The 18,473-nt window shown below is 41.7% G+C and overlaps 1 protein-coding gene across 1 annotated transcript; it reads left to right on the top strand.

Moving 5' to 3' along the window:
• The first annotated feature begins 997 nt into the window (after positions 1-997).
• Positions 998-15,427, top strand: zmat3 (zinc finger, matrin-type 3). The gene is made up of 6 exons (XM_033621239.2): positions 998-1,197; positions 5,898-6,640; positions 6,723-6,863; positions 9,746-9,912; positions 10,303-10,406; positions 13,685-15,427. The coding sequence occupies exons 1-6, from the start codon at positions 1,074-1,076 to the stop codon at positions 13,891-13,893; spliced, it is 1,488 nt and encodes a 495-aa protein (XP_033477130.1). The 5' UTR covers positions 998-1,073; the 3' UTR covers positions 13,894-15,427.
• Positions 15,428-18,473: the final 3,046 nt, after the last annotated feature.

Genomic DNA, 18,473 nt, shown 5'->3' with positions numbered 1-18,473 from the left:
ATACAACAGTGTCCCAGTGTTTGTGGGCGTGACACCCACTTGTTTTTGCAGAGCACCCCATAATTTGACAGGATGAGAAGATAAGATAAGACATTATTGATCCCAAGGGAAACTCACACTTCACAGCAGCACAAAGAAAGGCTAAAGAGGTAGGGAAATAGATATGTAACAATTTAAATGAAATAAATAAATCAGAAATTACATTTAAACTCTGCAACCTTAATTGAGGTAGTTCAGCCACTTTGAGACATAAATGATAAAAAATAAAATATATGGAAATAAATAACAGTGATATATATCATATATGGGGAAATATAAAATGCACACAGTATAATAATAATAACAATAATAATAATAATAATAATAAAAAAAAACTCAAAGCCCACTGACTAGCTTTTTAATGTGGAGCAGTAATAGCAATATTATAACATAAGGAATATGGTATAGATAGTGTAATATATGAAATACTTCAGTACAACTAACAACCATAATAAGAATAATAACAATATTATAATAAAAAAGAATGCAGTATTTGTAACTAATTTAATACTTTATCATGTTTCCACAGTTAAATTTCTTTTTGAACACTGACTATTTTATTTCATTTGCCCATATAGTAACATAATTTTCATTACAGCACCATCTCAACTGTTTTCCCTACAGGTATGGGACTCATAAATAGCCACCCATGGGTGATTAGAGTGCACCACAGAGGTGTAACATATTTATACAATGTGTCATGATTGCCAACCATGCAAATCAGCAGCGGTGGCATCGGAAATGGACTGAACCAAGAGGGAGGGGGACGCTGGAGGATCCTCGGTAGGGTTTATGTCTTTAAAAATCTAATTTCACGTCCAGGACATCTTTTTTAGTGTGTAACGTCAAAAGAAAAACGTAATGTGGTTTATTGTTGTGGATTAATGTAAACCGTCGCTTTCTGTATTCCGCTCTCATCTTTGAATCCCCCCTCCGGTGAAAGCCCCAGTGTCTGAGCGTGTGGTAGGGACTGTCATCCTGCCTGGCTGCCCGGTGTTTAGGAGAGGATAAGTTGGCAAAGGGATGTGACTGCGATGATGGCGCTGCAGCTGAAGAACGGGGATGCAGCGTACTACCAGAGTGCGGATTACTGCAGAAATTACACCTCGCCGCCTGTCAGCTACGGTGACAGCAACCATTATCTTGCCCGATTGCCAGGTAAGGAGAGGCTTGCCATACAGGATCTCCCCTCTGACTGTCAGCGGGCTTATGCGCTAATGTGCAGGGATGGAGAAAATCCAACCAGAGACATTTGCAGATGGGGAAGGTGGATGTTGAAACCGGTTGCCTTGGTGCTGCTGTCATCACCATAATGTCATATAGAGGGGTGCACCAGCTATCATTCTGTTCAGTTTATAAAGCATGGATGCTGCGATGCAAAATCTGAGGTTGTCGAGATACTCTAATGGTCTCTTGTAACCTGCTGTAGGAGAGCTCCAGGGAGACTTCAGGTTTTGTGCTGATGTCTGCTGGCTGTAATTTGAAACAGTGTGCAGCCTCAATGCAATGTTCACTTTCATCCCTGGTGTATGGCAGTTAATCAAGTGGCTGTCAGAACAAGGGAACGTTGCTGCTCCCTTCGCTGCATTGCTTGATCTACACAGATGATGGTAACATGTGGCAATTACACAGTAAGTGTTTTTTCATTGCACCTGCACAGGCAGGCGATACTGTTGGTTTTTAAGGAGCTTGAGGCCATCATGTATCATGCTCATGTTGCTGCATGGATGATTCAAATTTACAGGATGAGAGGGTTCAATCCACCTGGTAATGTTCATTTTTATTGCACAGACTGCATGAAGTCTTAGACTGAAGTCAGTGGAAGTTATTGTAATTAACTGGGTGTCAAATGTATACAGTGCTGAAATGAGTATCTCATTAAAGAGGATGTTTTTGATAATTTTTGTGAACCATCAGTCATTTATGTCATCATAGACGTGAAGATAACAAAGATTTACTAGATTAAAAGAACAAAACTGAGCATTTGCTTGTCTTTCTCTGTTTTGTCTTGCCAGCCAAAATAAGCAATGTTAGACTTTGGGAAGTAGTGACTGGCTTTTGTCTGTATTTCTGATGAAGCTAGATGTTTAGTGCTATTTGTTTTCTATAAGGAGAAATTGATAATTGCTAATCAATACAGCAATAGCAGCCTAATGCATAGGCAAGGTGACTGGTGCTCACAGTCTTTAAATAAGTATACGCTCACTTTATGTTAATAATCATCATGAACGACATTGAAATCTTTAGTGTTGCAGAAATATAAAAGTTTATGTGTTACTGGAATGTTACAGTAAGTAAATTGCTAAGTACAGTAAGACATATGTGGTTTTTGCTGTTTTCTGCGGTCGTCCTGTGCCCATTGAAGCAGACGGAATAAGTGCAGGAGGCATGTGCTTCTCATTGCTCCATAATTGATGTGACACAAGACAGTACGGCAAGAGAAACTCTAGAGAAAATGAAGACTTGGCCTATTTAGAGATTCTCGGTGGAGGACATGATATTATCAGACAGAGTGATGAACTAATGAATAACTTCTGAGATTTTTTTCCCAACTCTGGCTGATTCTTGTGAGACGTGGAGAACAACATCTCTGATGAACATTACCGTGTTGTCAACCTCTTGATCAACTGCCTTCTGCTTCAGGGCGACATTACATAAGCCCGACTTTGACTTGCAAAGTTGATTCCTCTCCAAAAACACAAATGCAAAACAACAAATATGTTTTTGACTTTGCAGCAAGGCCCACTGCTGTGAACATGCACGTTGTATGTGCTGCAGCTCTGTAGATTGCACTTTATGGGCTTGGATCTGGGTCTCTCAGGAGGAGGAGGACAAAACTGACCTTGGCCCATCTAGCTCACATCAAACCTATGGAGAGGTATCAGCCCTGTTTTCAGCCACAGTAAAGGCTACATTAAGTCGTGATGCACAGTAATTTGACAGCATCACCACGAGTTGAGGAAGAGGTTAGGAAAGAGAAAACACTCGGTGGTGGGAAGGCAGTGTTGGAGAAATAGTTCACAGTGATGTCTTCAAGCTTACATCATATTGTAACAGATATACAATAAATGTGCACGTAGCTAGTCATCTATTTTGTGGTGAAACAATATGTACTCTGAACTACCTAATGGATGATATCAAGCAAAAAGGACCAGTCGCCCTTTGTGCTTATAATTGTGGCTGCGGTGAGGTTTCCGGACTGCTGTGCAGGCTGTCTCAATCGGGGTTGAAGAGTTCTCATGAGGCTGCTGCTGATTAGGTTGATGATGTGCTGTATGTAGAACTTGACTGGTGACGTTTATAGTGACCATTGAGCATTGAGGAGGTGTCTGAATGAAAAATATGATATGAATTTATATGAATATTTAAGGCACAAACTCAAAACATGCTGTATTGTACTACCTCTTAGGCCATGTTTAACCTTTGAATGGGTACAATATCTTCATTTAAAACCATGTTTTCCCTGTTTTGCCTTCATCTTCAGTACAAAAGCTTTCCTTGCTAGGATATTTCTGCAAATGACTTTAAGTGTGTCTGTGACTTCTCTTTAGATTTTTTGCTTATGAAGCTTGAGGTCCTGTTAGAGCTGCTTTCTTTTAACTGTCCACTCACAATGGCCAGTTCAGACCAGCTTCTTCTAATGTTTATTGCCAATAAATCACTATTGCTGTTCCCTGCCAGAGAATATCTCCTAAGAAGGAGCTCCTAAAAACAGCAAATATACAAGCTCTTTTTAGCAGGATATGTCTAAACAGCACTAGCAATGCCAATACATAGTGAAACTGATATTTATTTACACAAAACTGCTGCATATTGGCAACCCCTCCAGCCCTGCTGACTCTCCCACAGTCTCATCTTGCAGTTGACAGGACTGTAAGGTCAGGGGCCTTGTCTAGCATACCTTTCTCCTGAGGTCAGCCAGGCCAGGTGACAGACAGGTGGCCCGACAGACTGGACAGACAGACTGACAGCGAGCAGCAGTCGGAAACACAAACACCTCGGGATGTTATTTTGGGTCCATGAATCATTGCCATTGGGCGTCCAAGTGGATTCCAGATAAAAGCTTCCAGCATGGGGAGTTTTGAGACAGCTGTTGGCCTATTACTGACCTGACAATATATGCTGTTATAAACAAACACACACACACACACACACACACACACACACACACACACAGAATGGAGCATTAGAGCGGCACAAACGATCACACAGAGAAATCAGCACACTGCCTTCTCTAATATAATGCTCTTTCTTCTTTTTTCTTATACATACATGTCCAGGTCTACCATGCATGCATACATACACACACACACACACACACACACACACACACACACACACACTACATCAGTCTATTCAAGCAGTCACACTTGAGGCTGTGATCTCTTCGGATCAAAGAAGCTTGAGGAGTTTTTATTGTCACTGTCACTGTTTGTGTGTATGCACATGCATGTGTATGTAACGTCCCGTATGCATGACTGCAGGCGCTGCAGGCTCAGCCTAATCTTTCTCATGCCCACTGGAGTGTGAAGCTCCTCTGTCCGAGAATGTGTTTCCATTTGCCCATCTCTTTACATCCCTCCTGCCTCAGGGCTTCGAGGAAAAAATGCTTCTTCTCTTAGTGTCACTGTACATCACTCAGTTGATTTTCACCAAGTCCCTCCTCAATGTCCATTTGATGATCTGTCAGTAGACAGTATCCACATAAGTCAGTATCTGAAGCATCATCAGCACTCTAATCTACTGCAAATTACATGTTTATCTACCAGTTCACACACACATATTCACATGACAGGTGCTTGCTATCTGCTACTCAGTTTAGACATTCACATGCACAGATACAGCAATTGGGGTTCAGTATTCTTGCCCGAGGATACTTTGACATGTGGACCAGAGGTGCGAGAGATTGAATCCCCAATCGTCTGATTAGTGGATATCCTGCTCTGCCTCCTGAGCCAGTCTGCTTCAGTCTGTTAGCCAATGAGATTTCTTAAAATACATTTATAGATTTGAGTGGAATTTGGTGTACATATAAGCAATATGGGCCCAGTGTCTGGTGCCATTTAGAAAGCAGATTCTTTGCATATAATGTCTGAACTGTGTGGCATTGACTCAAAATTCTGGATTCCTTGTTTTAAGATAAACCTGCCAGAAGAGATCCCACCCATGTCTACCTCAACAGATTAAATTTGATTGCATCATTATTCATTGCTCATCCTGTAAACTTTATCCCATTTTTACCAAATTTGGTACATAACAAATTTGGATGATCCCAATTACTATCATGGACTGTCAGGGCTTGTATATATTTTGATTCAGAGCCAGATTTAGATGCAGAGTAATAAGACTGTGAACTGATATGATACTTAGAGCTTAACACAAACTACAGGCAAGGCTGATGGGAATCCCATCGTTTTTTTGCAGGGATTTGTTCACAAACTGTGGTATCAGACAAAATGAAAAATTGACGTGATGATGGCGTGAGATCATCCAGTAATTGTTTGAGATATTTTCCTGGATAAGTGAAAATATTGTCATTCTGCTGGTGCTAGATACGTCATTACGATCCATCCTGTGTGGACCATAAATACCAAATCTCATGACAATCAATCCAATAGCTGTTGAGCTATTTTGGATTGAAGTGGTGGACCAACCAGCCCACGTGGCTAAAAACTTCTTAATATGTTCTATCATTGCATGAACATTCTGAATGCTTTCTGGTTTCCTTGAATATAGTAGTACTAATGCCCATACAACACTTTTTCCCACATCAAGGGTACTGAATTTCCTTGCAGGAAATGTCTTTGATTTCAATCTCTGCCCCCGTCTAAAAGAAAGGCATCTGCCTCTGTTCACAGGCCCGGAGACCATGTTGAAACCTCCCCTGAGTCTCTTCAGCCATCCCCAGCAGCCTTTCCACCACATGGACTCTCTGCACCAGCTGGGACCTCCGCCAATGGCGCCTACGCAGCCTCTCGGTCCACCACCACTTGCCCCTGCTCAGGCAATGGGACCCCCAACTATGGCTCCCACCCAGACTCTAGGCCCCCCTCCCATGACTGCTACTCACACGTTAAGACACCCACCCATTACCCCACCACACAGCTTAGGCCCCCCTCCAATGGCCCCAGCTCAGCCACTAGGGCCTCCACCAATGGCACACACCTTGGGGCCCCCACCTGTTGATCACACACAAGCTATAGTGCCTCCAGCCATGGACCTCATACAACCGTTGGGGCCTCCACCTCTGAACCCTGCCCAAGCACTGGTGCCCCCACCTGTAGTCGCGCCCGGAGCCGGCCGATTCCCCCTCCCTCCCAGCCCCATGTCCTCCCCTCCTGCTCCAGGCCCAGACCCTTCACACCTCCCCCCAAGACCCCCAGGACCAGCTCTAATTCCAGCCCCGATGTCCTGCCTCATCCCTGGTCCTCTGCCGGGTCAGGCTGCCCCAGCAAGCGAGCAGCCCCAGGATGAGGGCTCTCTGCTGGGGATGGAGGAGCAGGAAGACTCTCTGGGGTTGGGGGAACTGTGTAAACCACTGTACTGTAAACTCTGCAACGTTACCCTCAACTCTGCTCAGCAGGCACAAGCTCACTACCAGGTCAGTTGAAATCCACATGTAAGAAACATGTTAAATATTAAGATAAATAAATAAATACATATCTCTTTATCTGTCTGTTTAGGGGAAGAACCACAGTAAAAAGTTAAGAAATTTCTACGCTGGCAGTCAACAGCCTCCAGCCATCAGAATCCCAGAAGTCCTCGAGGCAGCTGGCCAGACATCCCTCAGCTCAGGATCAAACGACAGTGACGCAGGCAGGCAGGTCAGATCCAAACTCAGCACCAGCCTACCTAAATGCTACAGTTTTAGTCGAGAATGTGGGTGGACTGCTGCTGAAGTGGCCAGTCTGCTGATAGAGGTAGTTTCCCTGTGAGGAGGCGGTAAGGAGCTGCACAGTCATTCTGTTTTATTTGAACAGCGGAAACTCATCATCTTATCACCACTGAACAATTTACTGTCTCTACACATTCTGCTGCAATTAGATTATTATACATAATACATTTTATTGTAATGCTACATCGTCTCAGAGTTAAACAAGGCTATGTATCAAGTGACAATGTGAAAACAATTTAATGATGTGACCCGGATCCTACGTTGTGATGTATCTACTGAGAATTATCATCTGAATCAGCAGCTCCCCTCAGCTTTACAGAGCTTTATGGTGAGTTTCAGCTCAATATTTAGCCTTCTGGCCCACCACTTTACTGTTTTGTTTCACTCTTACTACTCTCGTAGTGTCGTTTTCAGCTGTAACAGGCATCAAACAGCAAGCAAACAAGTTAGAGACTAGCTGGTGAACACATTGAAACATTTAGCAGCTAGCAAATATTTCCCTCAGGAGTTGGTGCAGACCAAAATCAGAGCTAAAAGGACAATTAAGATTGGACCTAAATTTACAAGGCAACCAGAAACACAACTCCAAATGAATGATAATGTTGTTCTGTAACTGCTAAATGTGAAGATTAACAGCTGTTTGCTAACAAGGTCACCATATCAACTTGAAGATCATGTCATGTCATGTCAATGTCGATACTTGTTTCTGCTGTCCCGAGATGGCCAAGAAAATCAGTTATTGATGGTTTGAGGTTATACCATGTCATTGAAACATTAGTCTGACTCAGACGTAGTGGACTGAGACTGTAGCTATAAGCCTGTCATTTGGTGGCTGATTTCGGCTATCATTCTCCCTTCCTTCTGCTATTTGCATGTTACCATTTCCAAATCTTCTTCGCTAACCTCTGAGTTAGCAACTTACACACTGAAAATGGCATGTTTTGGTAAAGATTTGGATTGTGCAACAAGGCATGCCTGCATTGTTGTTTTGGTGAATTGTTGTAAAGACCTGCAGTGAGTAAAACAACACACCTCGGAAAAGCCCACACTCCACATGCCCGAGACTCTCATGCCTGATGGTGATCCATTTTCTGACATGGCTAGTTGGAGTTTATTTGCCACGCCTTGTAACTCTGGCAGCAGCATGTGCCAGGGACATTATCTTTGAGAATATACAGATTCATCCACATGTGATATCATTGTAGTAATGTTCTGCTAGAGCCGTGTATAGCCAGCAAATTGTCTGGGGTTTTAACGGGTTTAGTGAGCTCCTCCAGAGATTAAGTACAGTCATGCTTCACCTCTAGGGCACCAATTATCAAATTATGTCTGTTTTTCTTATCACTAAAAGTTGAATCACATGACATATGACTGTTAATGTTTTGTGGTGGTTTCTTTTGCACTGACATTTTAATGACTGGGCTCGCCTCCCCACGTGCAAATGTTTCACCAAAACAAGTTCACCTCCGACACTATTTTGCAAGATCACTGTCACTGCATTCAGGCTTAGCACCACCCAAGAAGACTGTGACTGATTTGAAGAAACCCAAACAAGCCAGAGCGATTAGATAAGCGGTGATTCCAGACCTTTCTCTAGCCCTGACACATCGCTTTGGAGATAGGTCTGGCTACGCAGTGATTGTTTTGCTGTCATCATTGGCTACGGTTACATGATGGCTTCTCATTCGGAATGAAATAAATCTGAATGAAATCGTTCGGAATTAAAGTTTTTCCAGGTAGTTTACATGGGAAATATTCATTCATTCATTCATTCGAATGAGGGTTTACATGGGAGATCAGTTCAATCGCCTGTATTCAGGTCTGCGCAAGGTTTGGGGCAGGGAAGGTTTCTGATTGGATAGGGGGCGGGGCGGATGTTACGTGTTTACGTTTACCAGAAGAAAACACTGTATAGTCCTCGCTCCGGATAACAAGATGCTTGACGACGCCGTTCTTAGTGCCTTTTTCGGGCTTGTTTTGCTTATATTCTTGAAGCAGCAGTACGACAACAACCTTGTTCTGCTAATGCTTCGTCTGTTGAGGAGGAGAAGGGAGGTAGAAGGTCGAAGAAGGGAGGTAGAAGACCGTGCTGTGGCGAATGGAAACCGGTGAGTGCAACAAGTCCGACTGCTCTATCTCAGCCTGTTGCTATGCAGCCCGTTGCTATGCGCGCTATATACGTCATCGCGCCAGAAGGGCAAGGAAACGAGCATGCGCAGAAAGACCGGAATGAATTTAAAGAGGAATGAGTGTATACATGCACACAGAATTCTTTCATTCGGAATGACAAACGGAATAAACCACCCCCTTTAATCGGATTTAATTTTCAATCGGAATGACCGTTTACATGACCACTTTTAATCGGAATGGCCTTTCATTCCGATTAAAAGTGGAATTAAACTGTGCATGTAAACGTACTGACTGTTCACTTTTGATAAAAACGTCAGCTAAACACATGAACAAATTACAAATCTGCCAGCACACTACTTTACAATTTAGATCTCAGGAAATTTTGTACCTGTAACTGTCCTTTTTGCACATGACTGTATTAAGCCTTAAACGTGTAAATATAATGGGCAACATAACCTGAAAGTGTCTGTTGTTTTCATTTTTTAAAAATGTCAAACTAACAATATGACTATTTTGGACCTAAGCTCTCTGTAATGATTTAATTCCTTGCATTGGTGTATATTTTCTGTTGAAAATTCTTCTCTTCCTCCAACTAGATCTAAAAATGTATTGTCTTTCTCAGTGTTTACTCCCTAACTCCTCTCACCACATATACTGTACTGCTTTGTCCTGTGTCTGCAGGGGCAGTATAAGGGGGCGACCCGGGTCATCTTGGCCACAGAGAATGACTATTGTAAGCTGTGTGACGCCTCCTTCAGTTCACTGGCAGTGGCACAGGCCCACTACCAGGGCAAGAACCATGCCAAGAAACTACGGCTCGCTGAGGCCCAACAGAACTCCAATAACATGTAGGTTTAAGTAAAGAATTTTTTCTTGCAAGGTAAGAGGTCTCATCCTTATTTAGCTTTATATTGGCCTAGCATTTATCTTTCAAATCTTCTGAGAGCCACAACTGATTTAAGGGCTCCAAACCAATATGAATTTGAAGTCACATTTTGTTGTATGCCTCATTTATGTTAATCTGAATGACCTGAGAAGATATACAGATATAACTGAAGATATAACTGTCTAGTCTGACTTTCTCCCAAATACAAAGTTGAGAAAAATAGCTGGTTTTGGCTTTGTTGATTATGGAACGAGCCAAGCTGAAAGTGTGGAAACACATAGCCAGATGATGTGGCTTACTCATCTTTTGGATACAACTGAAGTGACTGTGACTCTGGCTCTGCCTGTTTCAGGGAAGGCAGCAGCGAGGCAGCCCCAAGAAGAAACAGGAAAGATGGCAGCGAGTACAGACTGGTGAAAAACCGCCGCAGCCCACAGCTACCTGCTTCCATGCCAGGTAAAATATTAAAAAATAAATAAATTACACCTTTAAAAACAGAGACACTCACTGACATAGACCTAGATGCAAACTCATATTTTGAACTGTTAATGTTAAACTGTTAAACAGTACAACACACAAACCCAACAGTGGCTATTTTTGTGGTTTATTGGTGAAACAATGAACAATCCCATGTCAGCTACACTAACGAGCTACTGTTAGCAGCTGATGTTGCCCCATTAAGAGATCATAACCACAGAAAATATTACATCTGACCATATACAAAAAGCTATGTAAAAGAAACAATCAGCAGTCAACTGTTCCTTTGTCCTGGTTATTTCTTTTGTATTTGGATTATTTTGGGTTCAAAGAAAATTTAGCTCTTAGTAATCCCTTTGCACTGGCATCCAACACTCCATGCTAAAACTGTGCTGCACAGTGAGCAACTGCACAGCTATACGGCCCGTGGCTGCTCAATTTATTTTAATGTGCTATAATCCAGAATGACCTCTACACACATAGCGTATACATACAATGTATATACTGTACTGTATGCTGGAAAGTCAGCTTTGCTGCACATAATGCCGCCATGAGCTCCAATAGCTCACTGAGCTGTAGTGGATCCCCTGGGGGAGAGAAAAATTCCAGATCTACTGATGTCAGAATACGTCAGTGAAGTAAACTGCTGCAGCTGGTTAAAAAGATATGATGAACACTAGAAAATACTAAACATGCTATTCCTAAGGCTGCCCCATATGGAAACTCTGAATTGAAAACAGACTTTTTTGTGTGTATCATGAAAAAGTCAGCTTTTTATCTGACACCTAACTGGTGTCTTTCAGTGGCCTACACCAGATGTTACATTTTTCTTTACTAACAGCCTTTTAAGGCAGCATTTCTTGGCTGTAGCAGCAGTTGACACCGTGCAGATAAATCTAAGAAATACTGTTGTAAAAAGTAGACTATTTCACCCAGTGTTTGTTATTTAATTTTATTTTATAGACTTATTGGAGCACCCACTTAACCTCCTTGGGTGTTTTGGAAAAGCTGACATGAAGCTGCACTATGAGAGTAACATGGCTGTGCACATTTTACCAGTTTTTTATTTAACACAGGGTTAGCCGACATCGTTTTTGGCTGAAAGCTAGTTTTAACTTTACCATGTTGCCTGTGTGTTAGTGTGAGTGTCTGCTTTCGACCTTTGTGTGTGTGTGAAAACAGATACAGAGTAGATAACGTCAGACTTTCTGCTGACGTCAAACAACCATCTCCTTCTTGCCGCTATGTCTCTGTCTTTCCACAGACAAAAACAGTAAGACCTCGGATCAAGATAATTCAGGATAAATCATAAAGTAGAGCCAATTCACTTCCTCTCTCACTCTCTCTCTCATCCACTCTCTTTTTCACACACACACACACACACACACACACACACACACACACCACAATGTTCTGCTGATTTAATCAGTTTTCTTGATGGACAAATCCCAAAATAGCTGCACTCTCTCCTGCGGTTGCCTTCTCGCTGTCTTTGTATCTCTCTCTCGAATCTCCTTCTCATTTTTCTACTGTGTAACCCACACACACACACACACACACACACACGCACGCACGCACACACACAAGCAATACGCTTTCCAATGATCCACCTAGTTGTAATCCCAGATGACTTGTGTATCTTTATCACACACATCAGTGATATACCAATGTAAGTGTGTGATGCTGGACTAGCTTTGGGTGTGTCCCCAGCCTAAAATTTGACGTGGAAAACATCTAATTTGTGCTAAGATGAGTGGTGAATGAATCAATTTTAGTAATCAGCTGTGTAAGTCATTTATCAAGCAAAAAGACTTTGGTCGCTATTTAAAAGATCTATAGCACATGGTCTAAAGTGCATGCTGCAAGTGCATATAGGGTGTGTCCAGCCACATTTGCTAGTTAAATGGTGCATAATCTGAGTGCAACATAAAGAGTATGGGGCAAAGGGGTGTTAGTTAGCCCCTTCATTAATCATAGGTGTGTTTTTGGTGTAACATGAAACTGTAGTTGTAAACTTGATGGAGGAAACAGAACTAAACTTTTAGCTTCTGAAATAACCAATGAATTTACGCTGCTACTCATGTAATCGGACAGTGGCTCTGTAGCTCTACTGTGATCTCTGCTATGTTGATATTTTAGATAATGTCAGCCATATTTGTTTTTTTAATGATGTATTACTTCACCCACCTGTAACCCATCTACGCGTCCCTGTGTGTGTAACAAGGAGATTGTATGCATGTTGTGAACATAGACTGTATAAAAATGGTTGTGAATCAGCCAATGTAGGCGTGGTCTTACTTTCTGAATAATGCACCCAAAAATGCACTCACTTCCTGCTACCTAAAAATAGCAAACCATCAACAATGGACCTGACCACATCTCAATTTAAGACCTATTGGCAAACAAATTGGTGCAAGTACATTTGCTGGTTACACAGTGTGGGCGCTAAATGGCCTGAGTCAGTCTGAAACTAGCAATCAAAGTTTGCGCTCCACTGGGTGCCGCTTTACGCTGGGTGTAAGACAGCGCTCTGTAAATCTACAGCCATGCTAACGGCTGTACTTAGGCATGGCAGTGTTTTAAGCTAAATGCTAACATTAGCATGTTCACAATGACACTGTGTGGCTGAAGGGAATGTCATTAGTTTTGCAGATAATTGATCATAGATGACTGTTACTACTAAATGTTAAAATTTTGATCTGATGGTGGCACCAGAGGAAATGTTAAGGGAACACCAGAGTTACTACAATTCACGAATGCACGAATGTCCTTACCAAATTTGATGTTAGTTCATTCGATATATGCCAAGACATTTCACTCAAAACCACAAATGTGAAACTCATGGCGGTACTAGAGGAAAAGTCAGGGGATCGCCATTTGTAGGCCTCTTCATCCTCTGGCACCACGAATACCTGTTCCAAATTTCCTAGCAAGGCATGCAACAGATTTTTTATAGTCTGGACTGAGAACCAACATTTGAATATATTCGGGTTTGGGACGCCTGGACAAAACAAGCAATTTTAAGACCTTGGATTCTGAGAATGTTGTACATTTTCACAATTTTCTGACATTTTATTCGCTAAATTTTGGCGTACCATTACAATAACTAATAACTCATGGTAAAATAATACCATTAGTCCTCCTCTGATTAATCTTCCAGCTGTCATGATGACAAATCTGTTAAGAATCAGCCATTTAATGTTTAGCTACAATTTACTTCTCTCCTGTCTGTTGTCTCTTCTCTCTTCTCCCTTTAGGGCCGTACTACAACCCTAGACCGAGGCAGCGCATCCCCAGGGACTTGGCCATGTGTGTGACTCCCAGCGGACAGTTCTACTGCTCCATGTGCAACTGCGGAGCCGAGCAGGAGACGGACTTCAGGCAGCATCTTGAAAGCAAGCAGCACAAAGCAAAAGTGTCAGAGTTAAGATACCGCCACGAGATGGAGAACCTCGGCTACAGCTAAGAGACACAAGCGGGGAGAGGGGGGGTAGACCGAGATTAGAGTGGGACAGAATAGGTGGAGAGACAGTACAAATCCAAAGTGCAGGAAAGCAAATACTACCCTGTGTTTGAAGGGCATATTTAGTGAAGGGATTAGCCCAAATGGCCTCAAGATCTTGTTGCAATTCATTTGATATACACTTAAATACTTAAATCCTCGTATTTGACATAATGTTCTACCATATGAAGTTATAACTGGATTTGATGGATTTATTTGATCTGGGTTTTACTCTTGAAATTTAGTCTGTATTTTACAGCAGGCTGGAACATGTGCCCAGAGAACAGGAGTTTCTGGAAAGGGTGGATTTTTGATGGGGAAGTCAAAACGTCTCTTTTTTAAGAAACTGGCACAGATCATGTTTTTAACCCATCACCTTTTGTTATACTGTCTCTGGTCAGCCTTCCTCTGAGGTTTTGAGTAGGTTGTGCTCTGACTCAGGATCCAGGTGAATGCAAATGAATTGCAAGCAAATCTTGAGCTTGTGCAGGCTACGGGGGGAGAACTAGAGAGAGAGAACTAATGGTGCACGGAGTGCAAAAATAACAGGAGAGGAAGCACACTTAGGAAAGACGAGGACATCTAGAGAGTTCAAGCCATAGAAATAGAATGACTCATTTTATTTCTCTGGCTCAAGCATTAAGAGAGAATGCAAAATGTTGAAAATAGAGAGAAAGTGATTGTGAGAGTAAAAGGAAGTATAGAGGGAAACACCTGAGGTCAGAACACGTCTCATCCTTGGGAACACAATCATCACCGAGGACAAAGTTTGAGACTTGATTCAATTCCTGCGTGTGAATCAGCCCCACAGGTATTTTTCTACAGGCCCTACCGCAGGGACTTCAGGGCTGCTTAGTGACCACTGCGCTACAAATTCAACATCTTTAGAAAAAAACATCCAAAGCACTATTTGCTAATTTAAAACGACAAAGCACAACAAACATCTGGTAGAGGTGGTGGTGTTAGATGACTCTGTTAGCCTTAGCTGACCTCTTAGCATAGCGGTCCTTTGGTGTGTATCAGGCTGAAGGCTACACCCCGGCTAGCCTTGTTTGTGCCTTTAGTGAGAATTAGGCTAAAGAGTAAACTTTGGCTAGCCATTTTGACGTATAGTGGAAACCAATCTACAGTATTGATTGGGTTTTTCTATATTCTGTGTCTCTCTTCTTGTGATAAATCCACATAAATATTATGTACATATTCTCAAATGAGGTTATAGATGTAAATATAGGATGATATACAAAAATACTATTGATTCTTTGGTTAATGTTAGCCTAGCGTATCTTGTAAATACTCATAATCTATTTAATAATTATCAGGAATCTTGTACAAAGTGTGCACTGACTGAATGTCTGTCCATCAGCTCTGTATGTTTGTGGGTGGATTTTACTGTAGACCCTTCTGTACCACTTTGTTTGATGCTCTTGTTCATTGGTAGAGTAACTCTGGTACCATCCGTCTCGTTAAAAACTGCTAGTCTCATCATTGTGACCGGGGGGGGGGGGGGTGGGGGGGGGAACGGACGACATTGGAAACTCGATGTTTGCAGCCGAAAGCATTTAACTCCACACCTCTAATTAGATTGCAAATTGCTGCTGAACGTGTGCACTGCTCATGGATGTTTCTGGTTGTAAGACATATCATTTAATTCTCCCAGTCAATCTTGATTCCCAGAGGGGACATAACCAGGTTTTACTGCAGTGTGAAGCAGCTGCAGAGGAGTGACATGGATTTTCCCTGGATTTGTAAACAGATTGTTTTTGTTTTATGTTGTTTTGTTTTTTATTTCCTATGACTTCAGTCCAGCTGTTTTGCAGTGTTAAGCCCATCCTGAAAAGATCAGTTATGTAATCGGAGTCAAATTAGATTTTCTGCTTCTGTTTATTTGATTATCTGTTCCAGTTCGGTGGTGCTGAGCTGAACACAGTGCAGCCACTAAGACATTTGGAGTAAGACAGTCATCCTTTAAACAACTGAAAGTGCACTGTGCCTTTAAGATTGGCTATCTCCATCTCTTTCAGAGATGACAATGACAGGATCTAAAATGCTACATTTTTATTGTTTGATACAAACAGCTCTTGTCTTTTGAAATGTTATTTACAGATTGACGATTCTTTGATCCTTTAAATAGAAAAACAGATTTTATTTATGCTTCATAATCATTTTATGTGGAAGTTAAAAGAATTCTTCATCTAGATTTTCAGATCTCAACATGTTTCACCTACACAGTATACACAAATAGAGTAGATCTGTAGTTTAAAAAAGAAGACAAACCTTCCTGTTTCACTTTAAATTTGCTTTTCTAACTTAAATGCACACACACACACACACACACACACACACACACACATACACACACCACATGATTCAGTCAGTCAAAAGCCTGATCTGGTCATGTAATCCAAGTTGTTATAAAGTGAAATAAAAGCAAGACCCTGGTTTCGTTAGCTGTGGGGAGAGGCAGCTGCTCACATCCTCTATTCGTCTCTCGAGCACAATCACACACACCTGATCACACTCAGGAGAAAAGCACTTTGAGGACAATGCACTGTGGTGTGTAGGGATTTAAACATGCGAGAGAGGCACAGCCAGAGAGCCAGAGACAAACAAAAACAGAGAAAATACAGGCACCGCTGTTTTGTTAGCCCACTGTGCTGTATGGTGTAATAAAAAAGGAACAATGATGAGCTGATGAAAGCAGAGCTGTAACCAAAGCAGTGGGTGAGACACAGCTAGGAGTTCTTCGCATTAGACTGAACTGCAGTCTGTTAATAGCACTCCTCCTCCTCTTCCTAGAAATAACACTCTTTGTCTTACAAGAAACAATGGGTTCCATAACCTTTTATTATGTTGACAGGCTCACACTCCAAAGCAGCGACTGAACACCTTCAGCAAATACATGAAATAATGAACTGCAAAAGAATAGAGGAAATGAGGAGATCGTATGGCAGGCTGCTAACAGGCATCACCTAAAGAGCCCTTAAGACGAAACAATAGCCTGGAAACCTTTTTTGTTTATGTTCAGTCATGTATTTGGATTCAATGAACCAATGGTTCCTGAACTTTTTGGCTCGGAACCCCTTAAAATATCCACTTGAGACCCCATCACAGGTTACGGCCTCAGTGTGAGCAACCAAAGATGAATGTTTACTGGTCAAAAATATTCAATACTATTTTCGATACTAGATGGTGATACTATCCAGTGCTAGATAGATATAACGAGAGTATGCCATGACAAAGGTGACTTTTCTTTCTGTAGTTAGGAACAGACAACAGCAGAAAGGTTGAAAGGTTAACAATGAGAGAGAGCGAGAAAGTGCAGCAGGCACAGGTGCATCAATTCTGCACTGAAGCTCTTTATACTTGATATGTATCAATAAAACTATATTTTTGACAACACTACTTTAAACAAGATGGGGCCCAAAAGCCCCAGAGGCCCCAGAAGTCCCAGGTTTATTCCATGCCAAACTATGTTAATTGAACAAAGTTTTGCATTGTTAGCTGATGTTGTCCTCTCCTGTCTTGTAGAGGAATCACGTGTCAAAGCCAAGCTTTAAGACCTTTTCAGACTTGTTGCATATTCCTACAAAAAATTCTGTTTAATCAAATAACCTCGCTGAGATATTGAAAACCTTTTTTTTTCTTTTAACCATTTTTTATGTTGGCATTTTTCTGTTTTATTGGAAAGTCCATATTGAAAAAGCAGACAGGAAACAAGAGGAAGGAGAGAGGTATGACATGAAGCTAAGGTTCCTGGCCCTGCCCTGACCATGTTGAGGTTATGTGGCATTCAACTGCACACTTGAAAACCAGGGCATTCGTCAGGTGGTATCATTCCAGCATATCAGTGTCTGGGTGAATTTTGAAGTTTCTACATATAGGTTGCTGGTTGCACTGTGTTAGATGGAACTTGGAGGCGACAGGATATATACACAATTTACTGTACAGAGGGTAGCAGCTGAAGGGTCAGCAAGGGCCCAACAGTATGTTTCTGCGCTTGGGACAGAGGTAACAGGTATAACAGGTACAGTTCAGCCTTGTGTCTAAAGCTCAAGGTGACAGTGTCCAGTATTTCCGAATAAAAAACAACTTCGTGAAAAGTTGTAAAAAAAACAGACAAACATGATTTTGTGTGGCAGAGACTATACTCTCACTTAAATCATCTTGTGACCCCTCACACTTATCTTGGGACCCCAAGTTGGAAACCACTGGTCTAAACTATAAGGCATTTTCTTCTGCTTTGTTGTGACGATATTACAGCTATCACAGCAACAATTGTAGATTGGTGGAAAACACAAAAGACATAAAAAACACATTAAAGATCACTGGCCCTCCGGTTTATGAGTCAGACACTGAAGGAGGCCATCAACATATATAAATTGACAAGTGTTTCTCATAGTTAACATTTCACCCAAAGCCTCTTTGTTCATTTGAAGGCGTTTCAAAGAGACTCAAAAAGCGTCAATCTAATGGTATTTCCACTTGATTCAAGAACATCTTGAGAGCAGGAGGCCTTAATTGAAAAGAAATAAAATTGCCTAAAA

The sequence above is a fragment of the Epinephelus lanceolatus genome, chromosome 6 (assembly GCF_041903045.1).
Source record: "Epinephelus lanceolatus isolate andai-2023 chromosome 6, ASM4190304v1, whole genome shotgun sequence".
Taxonomy (NCBI): Eukaryota; Metazoa; Chordata; class Actinopteri; order Perciformes; family Serranidae; genus Epinephelus; species Epinephelus lanceolatus.
Note: the sequence above shows the minus strand (reverse complement) of the source record. Positions and strands in the feature narration are given on the sequence as shown.

Bases quoted from the DNA above. Each gene is read 5' to 3' on its own strand.
- zmat3 (XM_033621239.2), top strand. From the start codon at position 1,074: ATGATGGCGCTGCAGCTGAAGAACGGGGATGCAGCGTACTACCAGAGT. The intron at 9,913-10,302 runs GTAGGTTTAAGT...TGCCTGTTTCAG, and splicing joins CAACAGAACTCCAATAACAT to GGAAGGCAGCAGCGAGGCAG. The intron at 10,407-13,684 runs GTAAAATATTAA...TTCTCCCTTTAG, and splicing joins GCTACCTGCTTCCATGCCAG to GGCCGTACTACAACCCTAGA.